At 34.4% G+C, this 23,301-nt stretch overlaps 1 long non-coding RNA gene and 1 gene segment (V, D, J or C); both read left to right on the top strand.

Moving 5' to 3' along the window:
- LOC135256539 (T-cell receptor alpha chain constant-like) overlaps window positions 1–19,082 on the top strand; it is a 28,723-nt gene extending 9,641 nt beyond the window's left edge. The window contains 4 exon segments of the C gene segment in view: window positions 16,457–16,666; window positions 17,432–17,482; window positions 17,800–17,912; window positions 18,567–19,082. Coding sequence covers window positions 16,457–16,666; window positions 17,432–17,482; window positions 17,800–17,906 — 368 coding nt within the window.
- A 2,503-nt stretch (window positions 19,083–21,585) lies between these two features.
- On the top strand, window positions 21,586–22,990 carry LOC135257953 (uncharacterized). Its single transcript, XR_010330820.1, has 2 exons — window positions 21,586–22,176; window positions 22,323–22,990. It is a non-coding gene; the product is annotated as an uncharacterized LOC135257953 (long non-coding RNA).
- Window positions 22,991–23,301: the final 311 nt, after the last annotated feature.

The raw sequence follows: 23,301 nt of genomic DNA, 5'->3' as shown, positions 1-23,301 counted from the left end.
CAAATGTAATTATTTGCAGGATAATGAAAATAGTTATTGGATCCTGGGACAAAATTGCCCAGAGGTGTTTTGACGTGATATTTGTTTCACCTCTATATTGAATCAGGATTTTAACCAGGAATCCTGGAATAATTTAGACCTGTAATCTGGACCTGTTCCTTTTATATTGCCATTATTCACACATAATAACCAAACCTAAAAATGTATTAAACATTCTTTTATTTAGCAAGGTACAGTAAGATCAACTTCTATATTGAAATAGTAAATGGTGTGTATTTTAAAAGATTTAAAAAAACAGAAATATGAATTATAAATATTTTTTTAATTATAGTGCAACCATTAAACACTGTAAGACTGTAGGTCTTTGAAAAGTCACAATAAGGTGAATGGTGAATCAGCATTGATCTCTTCAGTTTTTGATTCACCGTATAATACTGTGTGTATGCTAATAATGACAAGCTAATCTTTGGGTCTGGAACAACTCTTTGGGTTCAACCAGGTAAGTTATGATGATACAATAATCTCTCTTTCAAAAGAAAGGGAATTCAGATTGGGATCAGTCAGTGTCACAGCATGTCCAGTATTAGATAAATATTGTAAACTTATTTTGTTTGACTTGTTGGTCATATTGTACCATAACCATATCAAGGCTGCTGCGTTGTTTGCTGGTGTGATTGAATTGCAATTTCAGAACAATTTACTGACAAATCCAATGTAGACAATAGTGAAAATGACCAGTCAAGATGGACTGGTCTAATCACTAAGCTTACAGTATCTAACATAGGCAGTGAGATAATCTGTGGAGCAATAGGAGGCAGCTGTTCCATACAATGGTAATATGTAGTAGGTGGTCAGCTGGCCAGTATTGAATGCAATAATTAATGGGAAAACCTGTCTAAATGACATAAGTATTCAGTGAAGTTTCATTCATAGGTGTTCAGAGCTCTTAGTTTATACAACACACTGAATCACTGTGTGAATGCTAACAACAAGATCACATTTGGATCTGGAACAGAAGTAGTTATCCTGGCAGGTGAGTAGACCTGGATCCATTAATAATGTAATTTTATTAAGAATTTAAGAACATTGCCAGTTGATATCTGAAATGTTTACTCATAAGGGTTTATTATACAATATGGCTTTGTATGTTCCTTATACAAAACATGATTAACTAATGAAAGGAAAACCATGCAGGATTCATGCAGCACTCAGTGAAGGACAAACTCTAATATAGTTCTGAATGCATGATACATTTTCATTGGTTTTCTTTTTAAAAATAATTCCCACCAAATTGCTGTCATTTATATCTTTGCACAGAAAAGCATGCAATTGTAATTATTAGACAGTTTTGTAATATTACATTTGTATATAATAGCACTATTCTGTTGATACTGGTCCATATGTTTTGATAAATAGAGATGTCCTGTATAAAATTGATGTTTTTAACATAACTGGCATTAATCAGTGGCTGATTGTCAGTTGATATGTCTAAGAACCAAGGTGGGGGATTTAAAACAGAATATAAAATTGATCTGTTGAAAGAACTAAAACAACAAGGCAAATTCAAATCTAATAAATCCCAAGATTTAGCTCCCGAGATTGTTTAAGTGTGCATTATGATCTATTTAAGATGGGAAAAAATGTTTAGACCACAATACTTGTACAGAAAGTCATGAAGTACATTTGTTGGCAAGAGATAAAGTATTTGTCAAAGGTCGTATGTCTGTGTGTATAGCAACTACAAGTTAATTTTTGGACGTGGGACTTCCCTTCTGATACAGGCTAGTAAGTATCATTTCAATTATCAACAAAAACACTTTGTCAAATTTGATTAGTTGATTAATTATTCCTGATTCTGTACATCTTCAAGAAAAACATTCAAGCTACTTTTCAGAAAGATTGCTCACGAAAGGGTTAATGTTTATTTTATTTGGATCATATTTTTAGTATATTTAAAACTTTATTTACCTATTCATTATTTTCTACGTGTTATTGGTATTGACTGGTATTAACCAGTATTGGAGTGAATTGGTGTAGACAGAGGGGTGGCGTAGTTCAATCCTGTTTCTGAACACATGTTCGAAGTGAAGTAAATGGATCAGTTAATTCTTGATGCTGGGATAAATATTGGTAATCAAGGACAAATTGAACATCATCTTCATTGAAATAGGAGCCATAGTTACATTTTTCAAATAACGTGTGTCTTCAAAAGCATGTCCCTCCGATGTAAATGATTTAAAAGACTGTTGAAAAGACCACTGATTTTTGTTGTGGCAGGATAGACTGTGTGAATGATAATGTCAGGACTGTATTTGGATCTGGGACACAACTCAATGTGCTGCCTAGTAAGTACGAGCTTAATGATCACATGTTGTTTGAAACAGAAAATATATAATTTGAGGTGATGATATTGTACATTATACTTTTTATATTTGATGCTTGCAGTTGCAAATATCAGTCTTCCTCCATTTATTTTGGAATTATGACATGAAAGTGTTCAAAATTAACACTTTCAGATCAAGGGAAAAATGGAAATGATACTCAAATTTTCACAAAAAAACAACAACAACCAAAAAAACCCCAAAAAAAAACACATATTACTATGCATGACTGTGACCATACATTTTTGTCAAAGACCTTATGTCTGTGTGAATACCAACACCTACAAGTTAATTTTTGGACATGGTACTTCAGTTGTGGTGCAGACTAGTAAGTAAGACTTAAATCATAGTTGCGTAATTGTGCAACATAGAATTTATGATAACTTCATTTTTATGTAATGGAATTCTAAGCTTTCAGTCTTTAAGGTTTTCAGTTTACTTCTCCTGTTACGCTTCAAATAACTAACACATCTATCTTTTCTAATGGCCGTCAAAACTGTTGTAGCCTACAGGAAAAATGTTGTGAATTCTGTGGGAATTTGGTGAATTCTGAATTCTGGCCAGTGTAATCGGAAAGCAAATAGCAAGGGATTTAGGTCTTCTGTATGGCACTGAATGCATGAATGTAGGTAAAGTTTGTGAAAAAGGTCATATCTGATGATAATACCGAATTAGTACACGTGTTAGTTTCCAGAATATTTAATTCTGTATGTGAGCACATTCTTTACAAACAATATTTTCTACAGTCTCAAATCTAACGCACAAGGCAAAGCTGTGTTCAGGTCACAGATTTATTACAGTAAGCATCTGGTCAGGCTGGTCAGGTTTTTGCTGAGGGTGAGTTCACTGTGTGGATACTAGCAGCTATGGAAAGCTGCTGTTTGGCCATGGGACTCACGTTACAGTACAATCAAGTAAGATATTTGCATTCTACAGTATGTGTATTCATATACATGTGAATTAAATGACGGTATTTAGTTTTATATTTTTAATTTCAGAAACTACATTTTAATAATAGTGGTTTTATTTTTTTATTGCAGGTTCTGTTTAACAGATTAATGAAACTGTTTCCCCATAACCAATGTTTAAAATACTGCCAGTGGGAGATTTTGGCACTACATGATTGACAGAAAAAAATGTTGTTGATTTACCGTGTCCAAAGTAAAAGGCAGTAAGTGTCAACTGTATTCTGGTAATAACTGGTCACTATAGGGGGTTACATTTTTATTAAGCATCTTAGGAAGTTAGTCGGGTTAATTGTGAAGATATACTCACTGGGTAAATACTGGAAGCTTTGGAAAGTTGTTGTTTGGCAATGGGACCCATGTTAGAGTGGAATCCAGTAAGATCACTTCTCAGTGATATTTTATTAAAAGTGGATAATATACAGTTCAAAGATGTGCATCTTGTCATTTTAGATGCATCCATTGTTCTCACTGTCATCCTCTGGCAGATGTACCAATATGCACATAGGTTTTTGTGATGATGACAGAGACTGTGTGACTACTGGAGTTAAAATAATATTTGGAAAGGGGACCCAACTACTTGTACAACCAAGTAAGTGAGTGAAATTTTGATTAAATGCTGTCCTGTAAATTTAGCTTTGGGATTAGAAAGGGAAACATGGACAAAATGGAACAGTACTTTGGTCTGCCATTAATATTGATCTAATGATGGTGTTACTCTAAAGTCAAACAATCAAAGACTGCATTAATTGCAGTACTGTAATACTTTTAGAATTTATTGAATAGTAAAGTTATTGTTCAAGATGTCTTTAAAAATGCTATTTAATTATAAAGGCAGACACTCTCCTCATAGTCAAAGTCGCTGTTGTTGATCCCAGACCCTCATGCTTGATCTCTGGAGTATTTGGCAGCTCTTATCGTACTGTGTGAATACACAGGGCCTTAACAAGATTGTTTTTGGGGAAGGCACCAGGCTAACCATTGAATCTAGTAAGTCCTTGATTATTTGTCCAGTTTTGCTTTACATACCATGTGTTGAAAACTGACTTCCTCTAGTCTTATACATATTTATTTAGGAATTTAATTAGAATGTTTCCTCATAACTGAGGTTGCCATAACTTTATATGGGAGATCATTGCAATAAATTAGAGAGAGTATAAGTGAAGAATGCTGATTTTATAGGAACTGGAACAGATTTTGGGAGAGGTTTGACTTTTGGACTATTGGAAGAACTTAGATGGAAATGATGTGGGGAAAAAAACAGTTCATGGGAGATGTACAGTAGAGTTATTGTATCATGTTACACTTGGTTCTTACAAGTTTTTGGCAGTGGAACCACACTACTCATTGGTCCAGGGGGCCCCTATGTGCCATTACCCAATTCCACTGACCTCTGCAGTAATTAGTTTGTTCGAGGTGCTAATCAACCTAAATTCAATATCACGGTCTTGGTTGTTAGTTTGGTTACAGACATAGGGTGTTGTTATGAACTAGTAGAAGCATGTATGTCATCATGTTGATGCTATTTATTTCAATGTATCTGTGAAGACATCAGTAGCACAGACAGCAGTACAGCTTAATTGGTTAATTGGTTACAAATAATTAATTAATCAGTCAGGTAATGAACAATGGCAATAATTCAGCAACTAAAATTCAGCTAATTCAGAGTGGCATGAAATTAACTGGACCGGCATATTCTAACAATAAATGTTGAATGAATGGAAATGAAACTACTAAAAAAAATGATTGCAAGTACATTAATTACAAACATTATTTTGGACTGTCTTAGATTTAAAGCACAAGGCAGTTAGTGCCAGCTGTGCTCAAGTTACTTTATTAGGCATCTCAGGAGGCTGCTAGCATTTTTGCTGAGGGTATATTTACTGTGTGAATACTGGGAACTTGGGAAAACTTGTGTTTGGCCATGGGACCCGTGTAACAGTACAATCAGGTAATATATTTATATATTATGTGTATTTATATGTACTGCATATGATTGAAATAATGGTAAAGGGCAGAATTAGTAGAAATACATACTTTGAAGATGATGTGACTTGATGTAACTTGGATTTCCCTATTTACATTTCATAGAAAAATATTTCCAAGGCAGTAAATTAGCTGTACTTGATCAGTACCTACAGTATCTGTGGTCTGTACTAAATTACAATCCTAATTTTACTTATCGAGTCATAAATATTAATGCTTAACGATACGTGTAATTTTAGATGGGTTCAATATTCTCACTGTTTCTTTACACAAACGTGTGTATAATGGCCATGTGTCAGTTATAAACACTGATCTGCATGCTTGTGTCATCCTCACAGAAATTTGATTTGGACAAACTTGATGCAGAAACTGAACATATAGGAATGATAATATATTATTCCTATATGTTCCGTTTCTGCATCAAGTTTGTTCAAATAACTTATTAAGTAAAACTTAAGTGGGGAAAAAAAACTTAATAAAAATTTCCATTTGAAGTAGGCCAAATGTCCATGTACAAATTGAAGACATTATAGCTTTTTAATGTTGTAATTCTTATGCCTGACTGAATGCTTTATTATATTTAAGTAAAATGGATGAAAATGAAATTCCAGAATTATGTTCAATGTAAAATTGTATGCCCATCAGGAAAATAGGAAGTGTAATTTGTTTTCATGTTTGTTGGAGATTAGGCTGGGTATTGCTGACCCACATGCATTGCTTGTAGAGTATTTGACAGCTGTTATTATACTGTGTGACTGGATCTGGTGCATATAAGATCATATTTGGTGAAGGCACCCGATTAACCATTGTATCAAGTAAGTTATCGATATTCCTTGTGTAATTGTTATATTTAAACATTAGAAATTACCTGTACATGAAAGAATCTTATTATCTTAATTTAGAAAATCTAGCTCAGTGATACTGTATATGCTGACTTCATGGAGTCTTTGTTAATATTGATGCATTTAAGCAGAAAAAGATACATCAATTTTGTTCAATTGGCAAACATGTCAAAACACACCTTAAGACAGCTGTACAAATTTTACAGCTTTCAAACCCACATACATGCATTCAATACTGTAGCTATTTTTGTACATTAGCTATTGCATTTACATTATCAAGTATGATAACTACCTATAGCTAGGTAGATAGCTGCTTGCCAGCTAGTTAGTTAATGTTAATTTAGCAAATCGATTGTTAGGATGTTAGCTAATTGGCAGAGTACACCTGCATGAAAAGCTGTTTTTTCTGACTAAATGGACCTAATTGATCTAATAGACCTTATTTCTAGCTTTTGCTTGTTTTTGCAGCTAATGCATGTTTTGCTATTTTAATTAACCACATCAAGCTAAATATAAATCGACAAACCTTATGGGTTGGCAGGTATGTGTAATTGACATGTGCAATTCACACTGAAATGTATTCAACTTTCAAAAACAGTTTTGACTGTTGTAAATGTACCAATCATGGATCCACTGCAGACGATCACAAATTTAAAAAAAGTATTGCAGTGTTTTGATGCATTCAGAAGTATAAACAGACAACATTAGTATTATGGCCTTGTTTCATTTGCAATCATTTAACAAATCTGGGAGGGTTTTTGCTGAGGGTGTGTTTACTGTGTGAATACTGGAGGTGCTGGAAAACTGGTGTTTGGTTATGGGACCCTTGTAACAGTGGAACAAAGTAAGATTTTTTTTGTTTTTCAACAGCACATTGGTGATTGAGTTTAATAAATGATGCATTATGGATCTGTAATACACAGATACTATTCAATGTGGACTATCCTGATTTGAACTGAGTAGGTGGCCAGAGTAAACCATACCTTGACTGCAAATGCTGTGTTGACTAATTAACTCATTAGTTAACCTGGAATGCAGGTAGGATCATCTGTTTAAAATAAATTTTAAAAAACAGAAAAAAACAATCCTTCTAAGAAATGATCTAATGATCAAATAGCATCAATTTGTAGATCAATTAAAGACTTTGCCAGAAGAAGGACATTGTTTTTAGACACAGCATACAGGAAAGCTGCTTTTACTGATTTTTGATCATATTTATACAACCTCAAGATCTTATTAGTTTGGTAAAATATAGAAAGCAAAATAAGTGTATACTTCACTTGTATATCTGACCATTTGAGGTTGTTTTTGGACTCTTTAATAACAAACATAACTATATTTTGTTAGAATTTGGATTCAATTTCACATATATTAGTGGTGTCATGTACCCTGGTGCAATTTTCAGTTGAATTCTACATTAAGTCAGTGACAGTCAGTGGAGAAGGTCATTTATGCTGAGTGATCCTGTAGTGATGTTTATGAGCCAACATTTCACACTGTGTGAATGGTTATAATGATAAAATGGAGTTTGGAACTGGAACCAGGCTTGTTGTAGAACCATGTAAGTCAGTATTGATTCATCATATCCTTATAACATATCTTCAATATTTGTGTTGTGTCAGTATTAATTTTCAGATGTAAGGATAATCAGACTATTATCAGAAGTGATTAGAAGTAATTCCAGAATTCCAGAAGAAAGTTTGCATAGGCATATTATATCAGTGAACCATACATTTAAACATACATTCTGGAGTAATCTAGTAATGCAGAACATCCTTTCATGTTACATATAGTTAGCTTGGTTTGATCTGTACATATCGTGTTATAACAATTAACATTGTATTCTTAAAAGATGAAAAAATCACTAATATGAAGTGCATTTAGATTAAAATGTAAACATTAAGCACGGTAAGGTTGTAGGTCTTTGTAAAATCACAATAAGTTGAGTAGTATATCAGCCTTGATCCCTTCAGTTTTTGATTCTCTGTATAATACTGTGTGAATGCTAATAACTACAAGCTAATCTTTGGGTCTGGAACAGTTCTATGGGTTCAACCAGGTAAGTTATGATTATGCATAAATCTCTCTTTCAAAGCAAAACAAATAGTGTTTTTTTGATTTAATAGAATTGTACTACATATATTTTTACCTGTTGCTCCATAAATGACCTGAAATCAACAATTGATCAGGTTCTTGTGATTATTAGATTTTATGTTGAGTACTTTAATGACATACAATCCTGAGACCTTACTGTACTGAATATGATAAGCCAATGATGATGGAATAATATAGGAAAGACTAGTTGTCTAGTCTAATCTAGTCTGCACAGTCAGGGTTATTACAATGCTATTGAACGGTTGGATTTTTAATGTCTGCATATTCATGAAAGACAATGAAAATGATCATTGAAACTGAATGACTGACATGGATCATTTATTGTTGAGTCTGGGTCAGCATATATCCATATGACTGCATTGATACTTATCTTATATAATTGTCAAATTAGGATTGGTGAGTTTGACAGTATGTCCAGCATTAGAGTTAATTTGAATCGTTGGTCATATTCTACTATAACCATAACCACATCATGGCCGCAGCAGTGTTTGCTGATACTTGCGAATGCGATTGAATTGAGATTTCAGTTCGATTTACTGAGAGATCCACTGGAGACGGTAGTGAAAATCACCAGTCTAGACAGACTGAATGGCCTGCTCTAATTGTTAAACCCTATTGTGTCATAATAAAACACAGCGAGTGAGGCAGAGGCAGTGAGGCAGTGAGGATTCATTCATAGGGGTTCAGAGCTCTTTGTTTTAGTAACACACTCAATCACTGTGTGAATGGTTACAACAAGATCATATTTGGATCTGGAACAGAAGTAATTATCCATGCAAGTAAGTACAACTGTGCACGGTCAAAATGCAATCGTCATTCTATAACTCAACGGTTGCCCGTGAGGGTTTGTTTGAAAACATTGATTTACGTGCTTCTTAAACAACGCTTGATTGGCCAATGATGGTGAAAGCATTCCCTCAGATGCATGATTCAGTTAAGGACAAATATATATGCAATATAGTTCAGTTCAAATTTTTCATTGGTTTAGTCTTAAAAAATAGTGTCATATTCATTAATTTGCAATGGAAAGAATGCTTTAGTAAGAAATAAAAATTAGGGACCATGACAGTAGTCAGGTGCCCCTTGAAAAAGAGATATTAATCTCAATGGGGCTTCCTGGTAAATAAAATAAATGTAGTTTTAAATCCACCCTTTAAATCCTGTCCAGGAAGGACTATACATATTACTTTAGAGTTAACAGTACTCTATCAGAGTTGATTTTGAACTGAACATATGCAGATCTTTCAACATACTGTATGTTTTATGTCTACGTTGCCATGACTGGTTTTTGTTATGAAAGAACAGGCTGTGTGAAGGATAATATAAGGATTTTATTTGGATCAGGGACACAACTCTATGTACAGCCAAGTAAGTAAAGTTAAAAGCATAAAACAGAAAGAGAAGAATGTATTGTAAATTCATAATTGTCCATTTTAGACAATATCAGGATTGGCATGTAACATTATAATGGTATATAATAGAACTATTTATACTGCTAATTGTTCATATTTCTGACAAATACAGATGTTTGTTCCAGTCTGACATTTATATAATAAGTGGCATTAATAAGAAACAAATTGTTAGTGGATTTTAATATCACATTTAGAATGGAGGTAATAATAATACTTAATTTGCCCACTCAGTATTTTCTGTGTTACTGGTGGACTGATATTATTTAGTATTGGAGTGAAATGGTGTAGACGGACAGGTGGCTTAGTTCAGTCGTGTTTCTGACCACTTGTTCCAACTGAACTAAAGCCTCAGGTCCTATTGGTTGGTAATATGGGACAAATTGGGCCATATCCTAACCGAAATAGGAGCAGTAGTTGCATATTTCCTATAACAATGAGACTTCAAAAGCATGTCCCTCTAATGTTAGTGATTTAAAAGTCTGTTGAAAAGACCACTGATTTTTGTTGTGGCAGGATAGACTGTGTGTATAACAATGTCAGGATTATATTTGGATCAGGGACACAGCTCTATGTGCTGCCAAGTAAGTACGCGCTATTGATCATATTTTGTTTTAAACAGAAAATATATAATATAAGATGATGGTAATGCAAATATATATGTATTTTTTAAGTTTGATGTTACGAAACAGTTACGAATATCAACATTAATCAATTTTATTTTAGAATTTTGATATGACCATTTAATAACATCAAAATGAACATTAAAATGATACTCCAGTACTCTACTCAAAAAAGAATAACCCATAAACCTTTTTTTATTCCAGAAATATGTGGAAAGGGCTTTGTGTCAGTTGTTAAGACCTACAGTAAATGCATGGCTGTGTCATTCTTACACAGACACTTTATTTGGCTGAACATAAGGATATAATCCAAAGTTCCACTTAATAGAAAATGACAAGTTCAGTTTTATTGAAAATCACATTTGAAATCAGTCCAATGGCCATTTACTGTTTGAAGACATTACAGCTTTTTCATGTTGTTATGCTAATGGAATTCTATATCACATTTAAGAAAAATGGGTGATGATGAAATACCAGTTTTTTGTTGAATGTAAAATTGTATTTCCATCAGTAAAATGGAGAGTATTCGTTTGTTTTCATGATTATTGGTGAGTACTAGGCCTAGGATCATTGACTCATGTGTTTGGGTTGTAGAGTATTTGACAGCTCTCATTATACTGTGTGACTACATCTGGTTCATATAAGCTCATTTTTGGTGAAGGCACCAGATTAATCATTGAATCAAGTAAGTGATGGAAATTCCTCGTAAAACAAAATGTTCTATATCGACACTGTAAATTACCTGGGGCCTTTCCAAAAATAAAGATTACTGAGGGAGCTGGATGAATAAAACCCATACCTCAACCAAATCTAGAACATGGACTGAAGTAAAAAGAGCTAACTCAGTAATCCTGCTTTGTGGAAAAAGCTCCTGTATGTGTGATAATCTCATAAATTTCATTTAGAAAATCTAAATCAGTGATATACTGACTTCATGGAGACTTTGGTAAATTTATAGCTTTCAAATCCACATAAATGCATCAAAAACTGTAGCTATTTTAGCACTATAATTATTGCATTTACATTAGCTACTATGCTGGTGGAGACTATGCTGTACTGATTAAGTAGTCAAGAATGAACCATGTTGAATGGTGTATCTCATTAAGCACACGTACGTGTGGACAGTGTTGATTAGATAATATGCTTTGACTGAATACACTGTGTGGACTAATCAACCTGTTAGTTAAGCTTGGGTCATCTGTTAAAAAAAAAAAAACTGACCTCAGCTGTGGCCGATCATGTTGTGACAAACGATTAATACAGTTTTGTGAATGTATTTGCTAGCCTTAGTCTGTAACTCAAAGTCATGGATGACCATATGAGATTGCTGCTTAGTACCAAGCATGAACATATTTTGTGGGAATTCGAATTCGGTTTCGGATACATCAGTAGCGTCAAGTACGCTGGTGCAATCTTTAGTTGTATTAAGGTTTTATATTAAGCCAGTGACAAATGGAGGAGATTGTATATGCAGAATGATAATATGATGTTTATGAACCAAGAGTTCACACTGTGTGAATGATTATGGTCAGAAGGTGGAGTTTGGAACTGGAACAAAGCTCTTTGTGGAACCAAGTCAGTATTGGTTTATCATATCTTTATAATATAGCTTCAATAATATGAGTCAATATAGTATTAATTTTCAGATGTAACTATTTACAGGATAATAAAAAGAAGTATTAGACTCTGGAACAAAATTACCCATATGTGTTTGAGTGATTCCAGAATATCTATGTCATCTGAATATTAAATCACGATTTTAATCATGAATCCTGGAGTATTTTGAACCAGTCCCTTTTATTGTGCCATTATGCTCACATAAAATGTATGTGAACATAGAATATGTTGAACATCCTTTGTATTTAACAACATACAATTTGTTTGGTTGGATCTGCTTATATCTTGGAATTATAAATATGTATTCTTGAAATAGTAATTTGTTACTAATATGAAGTACACTTTGATTATAGTGTAAACATTAAGCACCGTAAGGTTGTAGGTCTTTGTAAAGTTACAATAAGTTGACTATTAAATCAGCATTAATCCCTTCAGTTTTTGATTCTCTGTGTAATACTGTGTGTATGCTAATAACAACAAGCTAACCTTTGGGTCTGGAACAGCTCTATGGGTTCAACCAGGTAAGTTATGATCATGAGTTTACTGTCCCATACAATTTTTGTGTGAAAATAAGTGGTAGGTGATCAGCTGGTCAGTTCTGAAGATGTCTTTTTGACGTTAGTACTCAGTGGAACCCCAGGATTCATTCATAGGGGTTCAGAGCTGTTTGTTTTAGTAACACACTCAATCACTGTGTGAATGATTACAACAAGATAATATTTGGATATGGAACAGAAGTAATTATTCTTGCAAGTAAGTACCACTGGGAACAGTATACATTAAAAAAAAAAAATTATTTAAGAACATTGTTCCTTCAATAGCTCAACAGTTGCCCGTGAGGGTTTCTTTGAAAATTTAGTTTTACATGCTTCTTAAACTACACTTGATTGACCAATGAAAGCGAAAGCAATCATAGTTCAGAATGCATGGAAAAGTTTAGCTTAGTATTTTAAAATTAAAATTGCACTTAGTGTCATATTTATTGCTTTTCAGAAGAATGCTTTAGTAAAAATAAAAATTAGGGACCATGTCAACAGACGATAAACATTTCGGTGTTAAATCAATTCTGTTCTGAGTCCTAGAAGGACCATACGTGTTCTTTTAGAGTTAAGAACAGAACATAAAACCGATAAGTTGAAAAAACAAGGCTATATTTAACAAGATTATTTGAATCAGGAATGCAGCTCTATGAGCTGCCTAGTGAGTATAAACTAATGGCCAGAAGAAATCTGAAATTAAAATCTCTACAACATTGTGATATTATTCAGTATATTCATGTTTCATGGTTACAGATAGCTAAAACGGTATTATATAAATGATTTACTTTTTTATACAACCTGTAAAAATACAAATTCAAATGACAGAAATTGTAAATGAAAGATAGATTAAAAAAACACATAGCTGTAATCATGTGTCATCAAACATGACTGAGTTTTTGTTAAAGGCCTGATGTCTGTGTGAATAGCAACTTCAACAAATTCACATTTGGACGTGGGATTTCACTTGTGGTGCAGGCCAGTGAGTAAGTTTTAAAAATTTTAGGAGCTGCATAACATACAATTGTGGTCATTTCAGTTTGAAAGAATCAAATTGCAAGTCACTTTCCAAAAAGACTTCTCTACTGGTTTATTTTATAACGGATCAATTGAACTCACTCCATCAACAGCTATTTGGGATATTTTAATATGATCAAGATCTTTACCTACTCAAAAATGGCTCTGTGTAACTGAAGACACATGTTACAATATATCTAAAAATATACTTGAAAAATGACTTGGGCCCAACAGTTATGTATGTATCTTGTATAAATTTTGTCTGTAAAATCATATATGTCCAGTGCATGAAATGTACTTGTGTGCTGACAAGGCCACTCGTTTTTGTTATGGTAGTGCAGACTGTGTGAATAATAATATCAAGATTATATTTGGATCAGGAACACAACTATATGTGATGCCCAGTAAGTATATTGAAATTGTGGCAAACGGTGTTCAATGTAAATATTTACAATTCGTAAACAAGTATGTAAGTATGAAACAGACATTTAACTCAAAATACGTTTCACCAGAGCTACCTAAAGTGACACATTAAATATGTGTAAAGACTTATTATTGTTGTATTCCTAATGGAAGAATACATAAAGTATGCTGGTTAAGTTTCGCAGGAACTCACTAATGGTAATATACGTTGGATTCGGCTTCAAGAATTGAAGTGTGAAACCTGACCCTTGGGTTAAAAATGTGCAGTATGAAACTTTTGGAAATATTCTTTAAGATTTGAATGTTAGGTGAATGACTACAAGATCATATTTGGATCTGGAATAACAGTTGCTATCCTGCCAGGTGGAAATGGACAGAAAGCAATTTAGGAAGCAATTCAGCTGAAATTAAATTTATCACCTAATTTTTTAATAATCACAAACCATCCCCTTCCCAAACTGGAAAGTTATTAAAGGAAACAACTGGTACATGAGGCTATTTTGCGACAGTAGGTATTTGTCAGAGTTCTTATGTCTGTGTGAGTAGAAACAATGATAAGCTCCTTTTTGGACATGGAACTTTACTTGTGCTGGAGGCAAGTAAGTAACTCAAATTACCATGAATCATTATTATAACATCCTGCTATATTTGCAGCAATATTACAAAAACAGCTACTGTCTGGAAAATCCATGAATTGTCTTTTTTATGTTAAAAAAATGATAGGATTGATAGGATCAAATTAGTATTAAATCATCTACATAAATAGAAAAAGTGTGCTTTTGGATATGATATGAATGTTGGGAAAATGCTAAATTCAGACTTAATAGGAAATGGCTTGAATTCATGAATTGGTTGACTTAACCCATCATTTAATGCAATTTATGTTATTTAAGTTTGAACCAAATTGGGTTTACAGTGCTCCTCTGTATGTTTCTGCAGAAACACCAATATAACATGATAGCTGATATTTATTAAATTTAAATTTGTCATTCAGTGTAATAAAAACTGGCTCGATGGTGAAGTTACTTCATTCGATTGTGTAATCAAATCCCTTTGAAAATGATCCAAAGATTAATGACTGGTTTGTGATAATGTTACTATATAGTAATGCATTCAATATTTGCCAAAGGCTCAATGGTTGTGTGAACAAGAACAATGAGAAGTTCAGTTTTGGAGATGGAACATTGTTCATAGTGCAAGCTAGTAAGTAACGTTTTGTGCAGCTTTTATATAACATTTAGTAACATATATAGTACAATAACATCATTAAAAAAAATTAATTAATAATCATTCACAGTGTGAACTCTTGGTTCATAAACATCATATTATCATTCTGCATATACAATCTCCTCCATTTGTCACTGGCTTAATATAAAACCATAATACAACTAAAGATTGCACTAGCGTACATGACGCTACTGATAAATTCATGAGTGTAATTAGAAGGTTAGTTTCCATCAAAAATGTTTTCCGTATCAGGTCTCGTTTTATCGTAGTAAATTACAAAGAAATCTGTATATTTTAAAAGAATTATGTTCTTATGGGCCTCTAGTTAAACAGATTCACTGTGAAAATGTAAAAGTATGGCACCACCATATTTTCTACCATTCTTGGTCACTTTATGAGAAAAACACGACGATAAATGGCTTAGACACTTGCAAAATATAAAAGGTGAAATCTAAAACTTCTCAGAGAAGTGCCTTGAACTTCCACAGCAACATCTCTAGAATAATGTCCAAAAACAATATCTGATTTTTAATCAGATAAGGTTAAGATAAAGTTTTTTTTCATATCAAAACGATAAAGATACATGCATCCTCAATTTAGCTACATAATTGCTTAACTTAAAATTGGGTTGCCAGATGCATTGAATATAATTCAATTCCCAATTCATAATCACAGATGGAAAATGCGTATTTGCTTGGACTTCCAACTGCATTGCTGTTTCCTTTAAAAGTGGACATTCAAGTTAAGCACAACTCTCCCAAGCCTGAATTGAGCCCTATTTGAAAATGAAACCCAGAATGAAGTTAACTATGTTGAATGTGAGGTATTTGCTATTGGTCTTTTTGCTGTGTGGATGAACAAAATAATTCCATATTTAAAAAACAAGTACGTTTTTTGATGTTTTTTACATTATATAATGACATTTTTTCATCTACCTATTTTAAATGCATGTAATCAACATTTGCCATTAAATACAGGCCATAGTCTTCAACATTGTTCCAAACTTAGTAAACATTTCTACAGTACCTGGATTACGGATTCAGGAAATATATTGTGCTTTGTATGTGGCTACAGATTTTAAGTCCATGCTTAGTGTTCCTGTACACTAACCCTTCTGCTGGCCTTAATGGTGTTTGCATGCCCCTGTGCCCCAATAGAATTGGGTTTGCAGAGTCAGCACATGACAAGAGAGGCTGGAGATATCTGTCTCAGCGTCTCAATTCAGCCTTGTGAACAGCTGTTCAGAGGGACCCCTGGAACAGTACACCTGACCAGAGCTCTGTCTAAGAAAGCACTTTGTCTATTTGTGTTTCAGGTAAACCATCTTCTCCCCATTACTACAAGCTGAAGGACAAGGACAATGTGGTCAGTGCTTGCCTTGCTACGGATTTCAGCGCGTACAATGCCACAGATGCAGTAGATCTGTTCAACAGAACCAACACCAATCCCACTAGGATTGATAAGGACCCCTTCGACAAGGTGGTCATTTTGACCAAAGACATCAACGAGTGCCCTGCAGATGATGGTGAGCCTTTCACAAATACAAGTGTCATGGTGTAACTTTTTTGTAGAAATGATCAAATCCCATCCTATGTTATCTCATGTTGGAAAACAGTAGGCCTATGCTTTATATATACAAGACATGCTGTGCATATATACGTGGCATGACCGGATGTAACTAGCTAGCTGAAAGTCACTTTATATCACTATTCATTTTTAATCAATATTTAACAAACTGTTGTATGAAAACTGCATTTAGCTAACATTACCGGTATTGTGGAGTGTTACAGCAGCCAGTTAAGTGTGTCATTCACACTAATCCATGTAGCTATGCTACATACATATTTTCAAACTAAATAAAAAAATACTTACCTAGATGTAAGATTAGCTTTTTTTTTCTCCAAATATTTAACGTTAGCTATTGGTTTTTTTAACTGTTATAACTTTTTGCTACAGTTACATTTTGTTTAATTTACTGGGGAATTAAGGATGCAGAAAGATTTTTGATTTCAAACATGACAGTTAAAATGTTTTTGTGAAATGATTTCAAACTGTAATGAGGCAAAGTACCTGGATTACTGTACCTATACACAATTATAATGCATGGCTATCAACCATACAAGATTTAAGTATTTATCCAAACCATGGTATATACTGTATATACATACATACATACATATAATGTTACAAGTTTATAATATTAAGTATAATTTAATGGACCAAAAAATGTACTTTTGGTAAATCATATTATCTTTTTAATTTACAAATGCATCTTTTTTGCCTTCATTAGAGACTGAAACTGACGTGTGTGATTCTGGAGCAGGTGGAATTATTGAAACCGGTAAGTTCAAATATTAAGAACGAAGAATTATTCGCCTACATACTAAAGCCAAAAGCTGATTTTAAGGATTTCAGATTACCTCAAACAGAGTTTTAATTCAATTCAATTAAATTTTATTTGTAAAACACATTTTACAGAGACGCTTAACAAAAACTGGAAATCACATCAATTTGATTTCCCTTTGTTGCGTCCCTAGAAAATTCGACTAACTGGATTCTCACTCAACTTTCCTCCCCTCCCCCCCCCCCAAAAAAAATGCATTTAATACAAAAACTAAAATAATAACACATTTGTGATGTTTTTTTTTTTTTTTCCAGATGAAAAAATCAACTTCCTATCTCTGACAATCCTGGGGCTAAGAATCCTATTTCTGAAAAGCATCGTCTTTAACGTCCTGATGACTCTTCGAGCATGGATGAGTTAGGAAAAGGTGAGTCAAGTTAAATGTCCTGTAAAGCAGATTTCATATGTCATACTGTCTCACACATATTGTCATGTGGGAATTATTAGAATGGTAAACGGTGCAATGTTTTATGTTTGCCTCATGAAAGGATATCAGGGTTTAATTGGTGAGGTTTGGAAGTCAAAAGTGGCCAACTATTATTTTTTATCATCAACTTTACACTTATTATTTGACTTGCATTCTTGCTGTCGCAACACAAGCGAGCAATGTAGCTGGAAAAAAGATAATATTTTAATTTAGTTTCACTCTGACTTTCAAAAATAAGTGCGTAGGCATGACTGCACTAAAACTAGGGACATTTTTATGCCTGAATTTAATTTGCACATTTCCTTATCATGACGTGAGATGAATTGCAGGTCTATTGCCTTCAACTGCAAATCAAAAGCTGAGGACAATGTTTATTGAATTCAGACCATAGTTCATACAGTACAGCAAAAGCCGATCTATACTCCATCCATAGCAAAGTATCCCTGAAACTTTTCAATTGGCATTTGTCTTAAATTTGTCAATCAATAAAATTCAAGCTAGTTCTCTTCACCAAGCTTGATTTGATATGTTTGATATGTTCAGTTTGCAAATTATATGATTTGAGTGACTGAAATTTGTTCATTTGCCCTCCAGAGTATGGAACGACTGACTTTCGTTGTGGATGGAATAGCGAGAAAGATGCGTCATCGCAAGAAAATGGATCAAATGCAACAAGCTGAAATTTGCTTTAGCTATGCATTGTGCCTTTTGTATAGAATGTTGCCTTACGACATATTTGACGAATGTTTTTTCTTTTAACATACTGATTTTGCTAGTACATAAATGGGTAAAGAAGTGTACACCAAGATTATATTCATATTTGTAGTTAAACAGAAAAAAAGATAGTGCTTTTAAATATTCTTATATTCTATATATTTTAATTATTGTTACATTTAGTTCCTGTCAATACTTTACTCAATCAATCAATTTTTCTTTCTCTGTAATGATTTCTATCATTTTTATCTTGTGCAAATGAGCTATCTTCTCTGGAATTTTTATGTATTATGTGAAAAGGTGTTTCAATGAAATCTACTCACTCTCTGTAATCAATAGTGATGTTAAATGGGCACACAAATATTGTAAAAGCTTAATAAATACACTTGCAGTTTACTCACATGGGTTACAGTCAAACTTATTTTTATACTTATGTGAACACTTTTGCTGGCACTTGTAAAACCACAGGTGGAGAGACCATAGCAATGTCATTCAATCATAAAATAAATCTTATACAATTGCAGATCACATTTTTAACAAAATAATGTAAAAGTACTGTAGTTGAGTTAGAAATGCAAAAATGTATATTCAGTTATAATCAGAGCCACCTGCAGTGGCAGTTGGTGAGCTGAAAATTGGTGGGGCAGAGACTTTCCTTTAAATTGATCATTGGTCTCAACCTGTTTTCATTAAATTTCCTTGATTAACAACTGATTAGTCAATTGGCAAGTAACACACAGCTTCTTCGCATTGTGTTAGGGAGATTAAATGATGAAATTAATTTTTTAAATCCATTTTAATCACGAAGTACATTTAAGAAAAAAGATACGCCTCTACGTTAAATACTATGTTAGCTTTCAGCATAACCAGCGATCACAGATCATGCATTTCAAGATTGCACATTGCAGCTCTTTGCCATGAATAGCCTCTGAGTGTGAGTGTAGAGAAGGTAAAGGTCTACATGTAAGATCTTGAGTATTTAGTGCAATAATCACAATTTTGATCATGAAGGAAAATGACTGAAAACAGGTCGAGACCAATAATCAGCTCATGAGGAAATTTTCCATCCTACCCCTTTTCAGCTCACCAATCGCGATTGGCCACCCGTCATGTCCGTAACGCACTACATAAAACCTCAATGATACAGATATTAAAGTTGTATTGATTAGTGTATAGTTTACTGCATACTTTATAGCATAGATGTAGGTTTCATTTCAACTTTGGGGAAGACACACTGCTGGACCACCTAGTCTTACGTGGTCAAATGTTAGGTCTCACAAGCATACTAGCTAGTCTAGGGACAAACTCATACAGAAATATTGTGTATGGCGTTTCACACTGACTCCTCCCAAACCTATTTGTATGCTTCATAGCTTCTAGTAATGCCCATGCCAATTCATGCACACTTATTTAAGGGTATGCTTTTAAAGAGCATGATTTAGATGTGCAACAAGCTTTATGAATCAGCCATCAGCCAGCACTACATATTCTTCATGTATATCAGAATGGGCCCCTGGGTAGCTCATACTGGTACACAACTGGCTTCAATATGTTCATGAGTAATGTATTAGTCAATTTCACTGAACAGAACCATTTCTGATTACCAATATTTCACCATCAGCCAATAAACATGACTATTTTAGTTTGTGTTGACACATTAAAAATATAATATACAAGTCCTTCCCAGTATTTTGTTACAATCACCTATATTTGCTAAGTAGCACAATTCTTCATCCAGGAGGGAGAACTAATTAATAAAATTAATGGGATGAGTATATTTTAGGAAGAAACTCATGGCAGGATTTTTTTTCAGACTTTCCACTTTTCTTATACAGCTAAATACATGTATACCAAAATGTACTTCTCAAGTTAAGCTGAAATTCATTAAAATTAAAACTAGAGCATTGATACATTGATCACATTGATTCCTATGGTCTTATCCATGACAGCCCCCAAAAAAACTCAAAGTAAACTGAGGTAAAGTAAGAATGGGATTTGGTTCATACTGTATATCCACTTTTCCCCTGCATCAGCCATTGTCCAAAACAATTTCTCAGGAGGTTATGAGAAAATTGAACATAATAAAACACAATATACAGCAAATATTAATAATAATTCACACATCATGAAAATATGACATCATTTAAACCTATTTTGAAGCCAAGGCATGCTATGTATCAGAGCACACAAACACACACACACACGCACGCACGCACGCACGCACGCACACACAAAGTACAAAAGAAACATTTTTTGTTGTTTTGGCTCTGTAATGCAGCGTATTGGATGTTCTTGGCCAGGCAAGAACATTACACTTTTTCATGCTGAAAAAGTACTTGGTTGCTTTAGTAGTTTGGGGTCATTGTCCCGAAAGGTGAAGCACTGTCCAATGACTTTTGTGGCATTTAGTTGGATCGGAGCAAATACTGTTCACACAAATACTGTTCACACTGTACACATTCTGTATACTTCAGAATTCATCCTGAAGCTGCTGTCAGCGGTCACATAATCAATGAAGACAAGTGAGCCAGTTCCAGTGGCAGCCATACAAGCCCAAGCCACAACACTACCTGCCCCATGTTTCACAGATAAGGGTGGTGATTTAGATGATGAACAGTTCCCCTCTTATATCACATTTTCCTCTTTCCATCACTTTGGTAGAGGACAGACTCTAAATGAAAATTACACACCTATAATCAACTAATAACTAATAATCAATCGTAGCTAGACCTTTTGATAGCCTTCTTTCGCATGAACTAATCATGCAAAGACAAGCCGCTGGCCAAGAAACAGCTGAGCAGCCAATTGTCCAATTACTTTGCTAAAATGGGGGGACAATGTATAAAAAGGGCTGTGATTCTTACATGGTTCATCCAATATGGATGAAAATACCCTCAAGTTAAAGCTGACAGTCTCCACTTTAACCTCATATTAAATGCTTTATTTACAGTCCAATGTGCTAGAATACAGAGACAAAACAATAGAAATTGTGTCACTGTCTGAATACTTATGGACTGTTTGGATAATATGGATACGTGTGGGTTTCGGACTGCTGGAGGCTGGTTGAAAGCACATGCACCTGGGCTGCGTTAGCTAATCAGCCCAAGTGCTTACAGGTGTGCTGCACCCTGCAGTTTGGGGCCTAAACCGGGAGCTAACACAGTGAGCGAGTTTATTTATTTGAGTTTTGTTAATTTCAGATTTGTTTCTTTAAATAAGAAGGGGTTCAGTGAACCCCCATTGAAAGGACAGGAGGAGCTGGTCTGCTGGAAAGCAATCCAGCTACAGAGCGAGGAACTGAAATAGCTGTCGCTCTGTTTTACTTTCTTTTGTTTTTGTTATTTTAGTTAGTTTTGCCTGGAGCCTGTGAGGGGGAAGGGTGAAGATTGCGTTTTTTATTTCATGTTTGTGTGGGTGCACTCTCTCTCCATGCGACAGACAACGGTGTTCCCCGGCACTGCCGCATCTCCCACACAGGGATGTCACACTGGTGTGTGACCGTAAGGAATCGACCACAAAAATGGAACACGTGCACGTTGCAGCAGAAATAGAGATTTGTCAGACCAGGCAATGTTTTTCCAATCTTTGGTTATTGTGTGCCCACAGTTACCTCATCTTTCTGTTCTTAACTGACAGGAGTGGAACCCCTCTGTAGTGTCCTGCTACTGTAGCCTAACAGAACTACACACTCACTGCATGTGTTATTGCACTCTGTGAACTTTGTAGACAGTTGTGCATGAAAATCCCAGGAGGGCAGCAGTTTGCAAGATGCTGGAATCACTACATCTGGCACCATCAATCACTCCATGGCCAAAGTCACTTAGAGCACTTGGATCAGCCATTATAATGTTTGATTGTACAGCAGCTAAACCTCTTCACCATGCCTGCATGCTTTAGACAGTGAGATGCAGACACATGATTTGTCGTATGGAGGAACAAGCTATTTGCCTTAAGGAGTAGGTGTACCTAATAAAGTGGTCACTGAATGTATGTATATACAGAGAGATACAGTCAGTGCCATAATGTCTGGATCATACTTTTTGTTGATGAGGCTCTGTACTCCACAATTTATTTGTAATAAAGAAAATGCAAATGTTGTTGAAGTGCACAAATTCAGCTTTTATTTAATTATATTTTCATACATTCTGGTTTCATTCTTTAGAAATTACAGCACTTTTTTTATAAATATAGTCCCTGCATTTCAGGGTATCATAATGTTTGGGACAAATGGCTTCACATGTGTTTCTGATTAGTCAGGTGTGTTCAATCACTTCCTTGGTGCTAGTATAAGAGAGCTGTCAGTATTGAGTTTTGATTATAGCCTTTTGATTGCCTTTGGAGTCTGTTATTGGCGTTTATCAATATGAGGACCAGAGTTGTGCCAATGAAAGTCAAATAAGCCATTACGAGCCTGAGAAATAATATAAACAGTCAGAGACATAGGCCAAACCACAGGCTAGACTAACCAAAACCAACTGTTTGGAACCTCATTAAGAAGAGAGAGCCCTGTTGAGCTAAGAAATCACAAGGAGCCTATCATATATAAGATTAGAGCAGGGGTCCTCAATCTTATCCAGAAAGGGCTGGTGTGGGTGCAGGCTTTTGTTCCACCTGG

The sequence above is a fragment of the Anguilla rostrata genome, chromosome 6, assembly GCF_018555375.3.
Source record: "Anguilla rostrata isolate EN2019 chromosome 6, ASM1855537v3, whole genome shotgun sequence".
In the NCBI taxonomy this organism is placed as follows: domain Eukaryota; kingdom Metazoa; phylum Chordata; class Actinopteri; order Anguilliformes; family Anguillidae; genus Anguilla; species Anguilla rostrata.
This window is presented reverse-complemented; position numbering and strand designations above follow the sequence as displayed.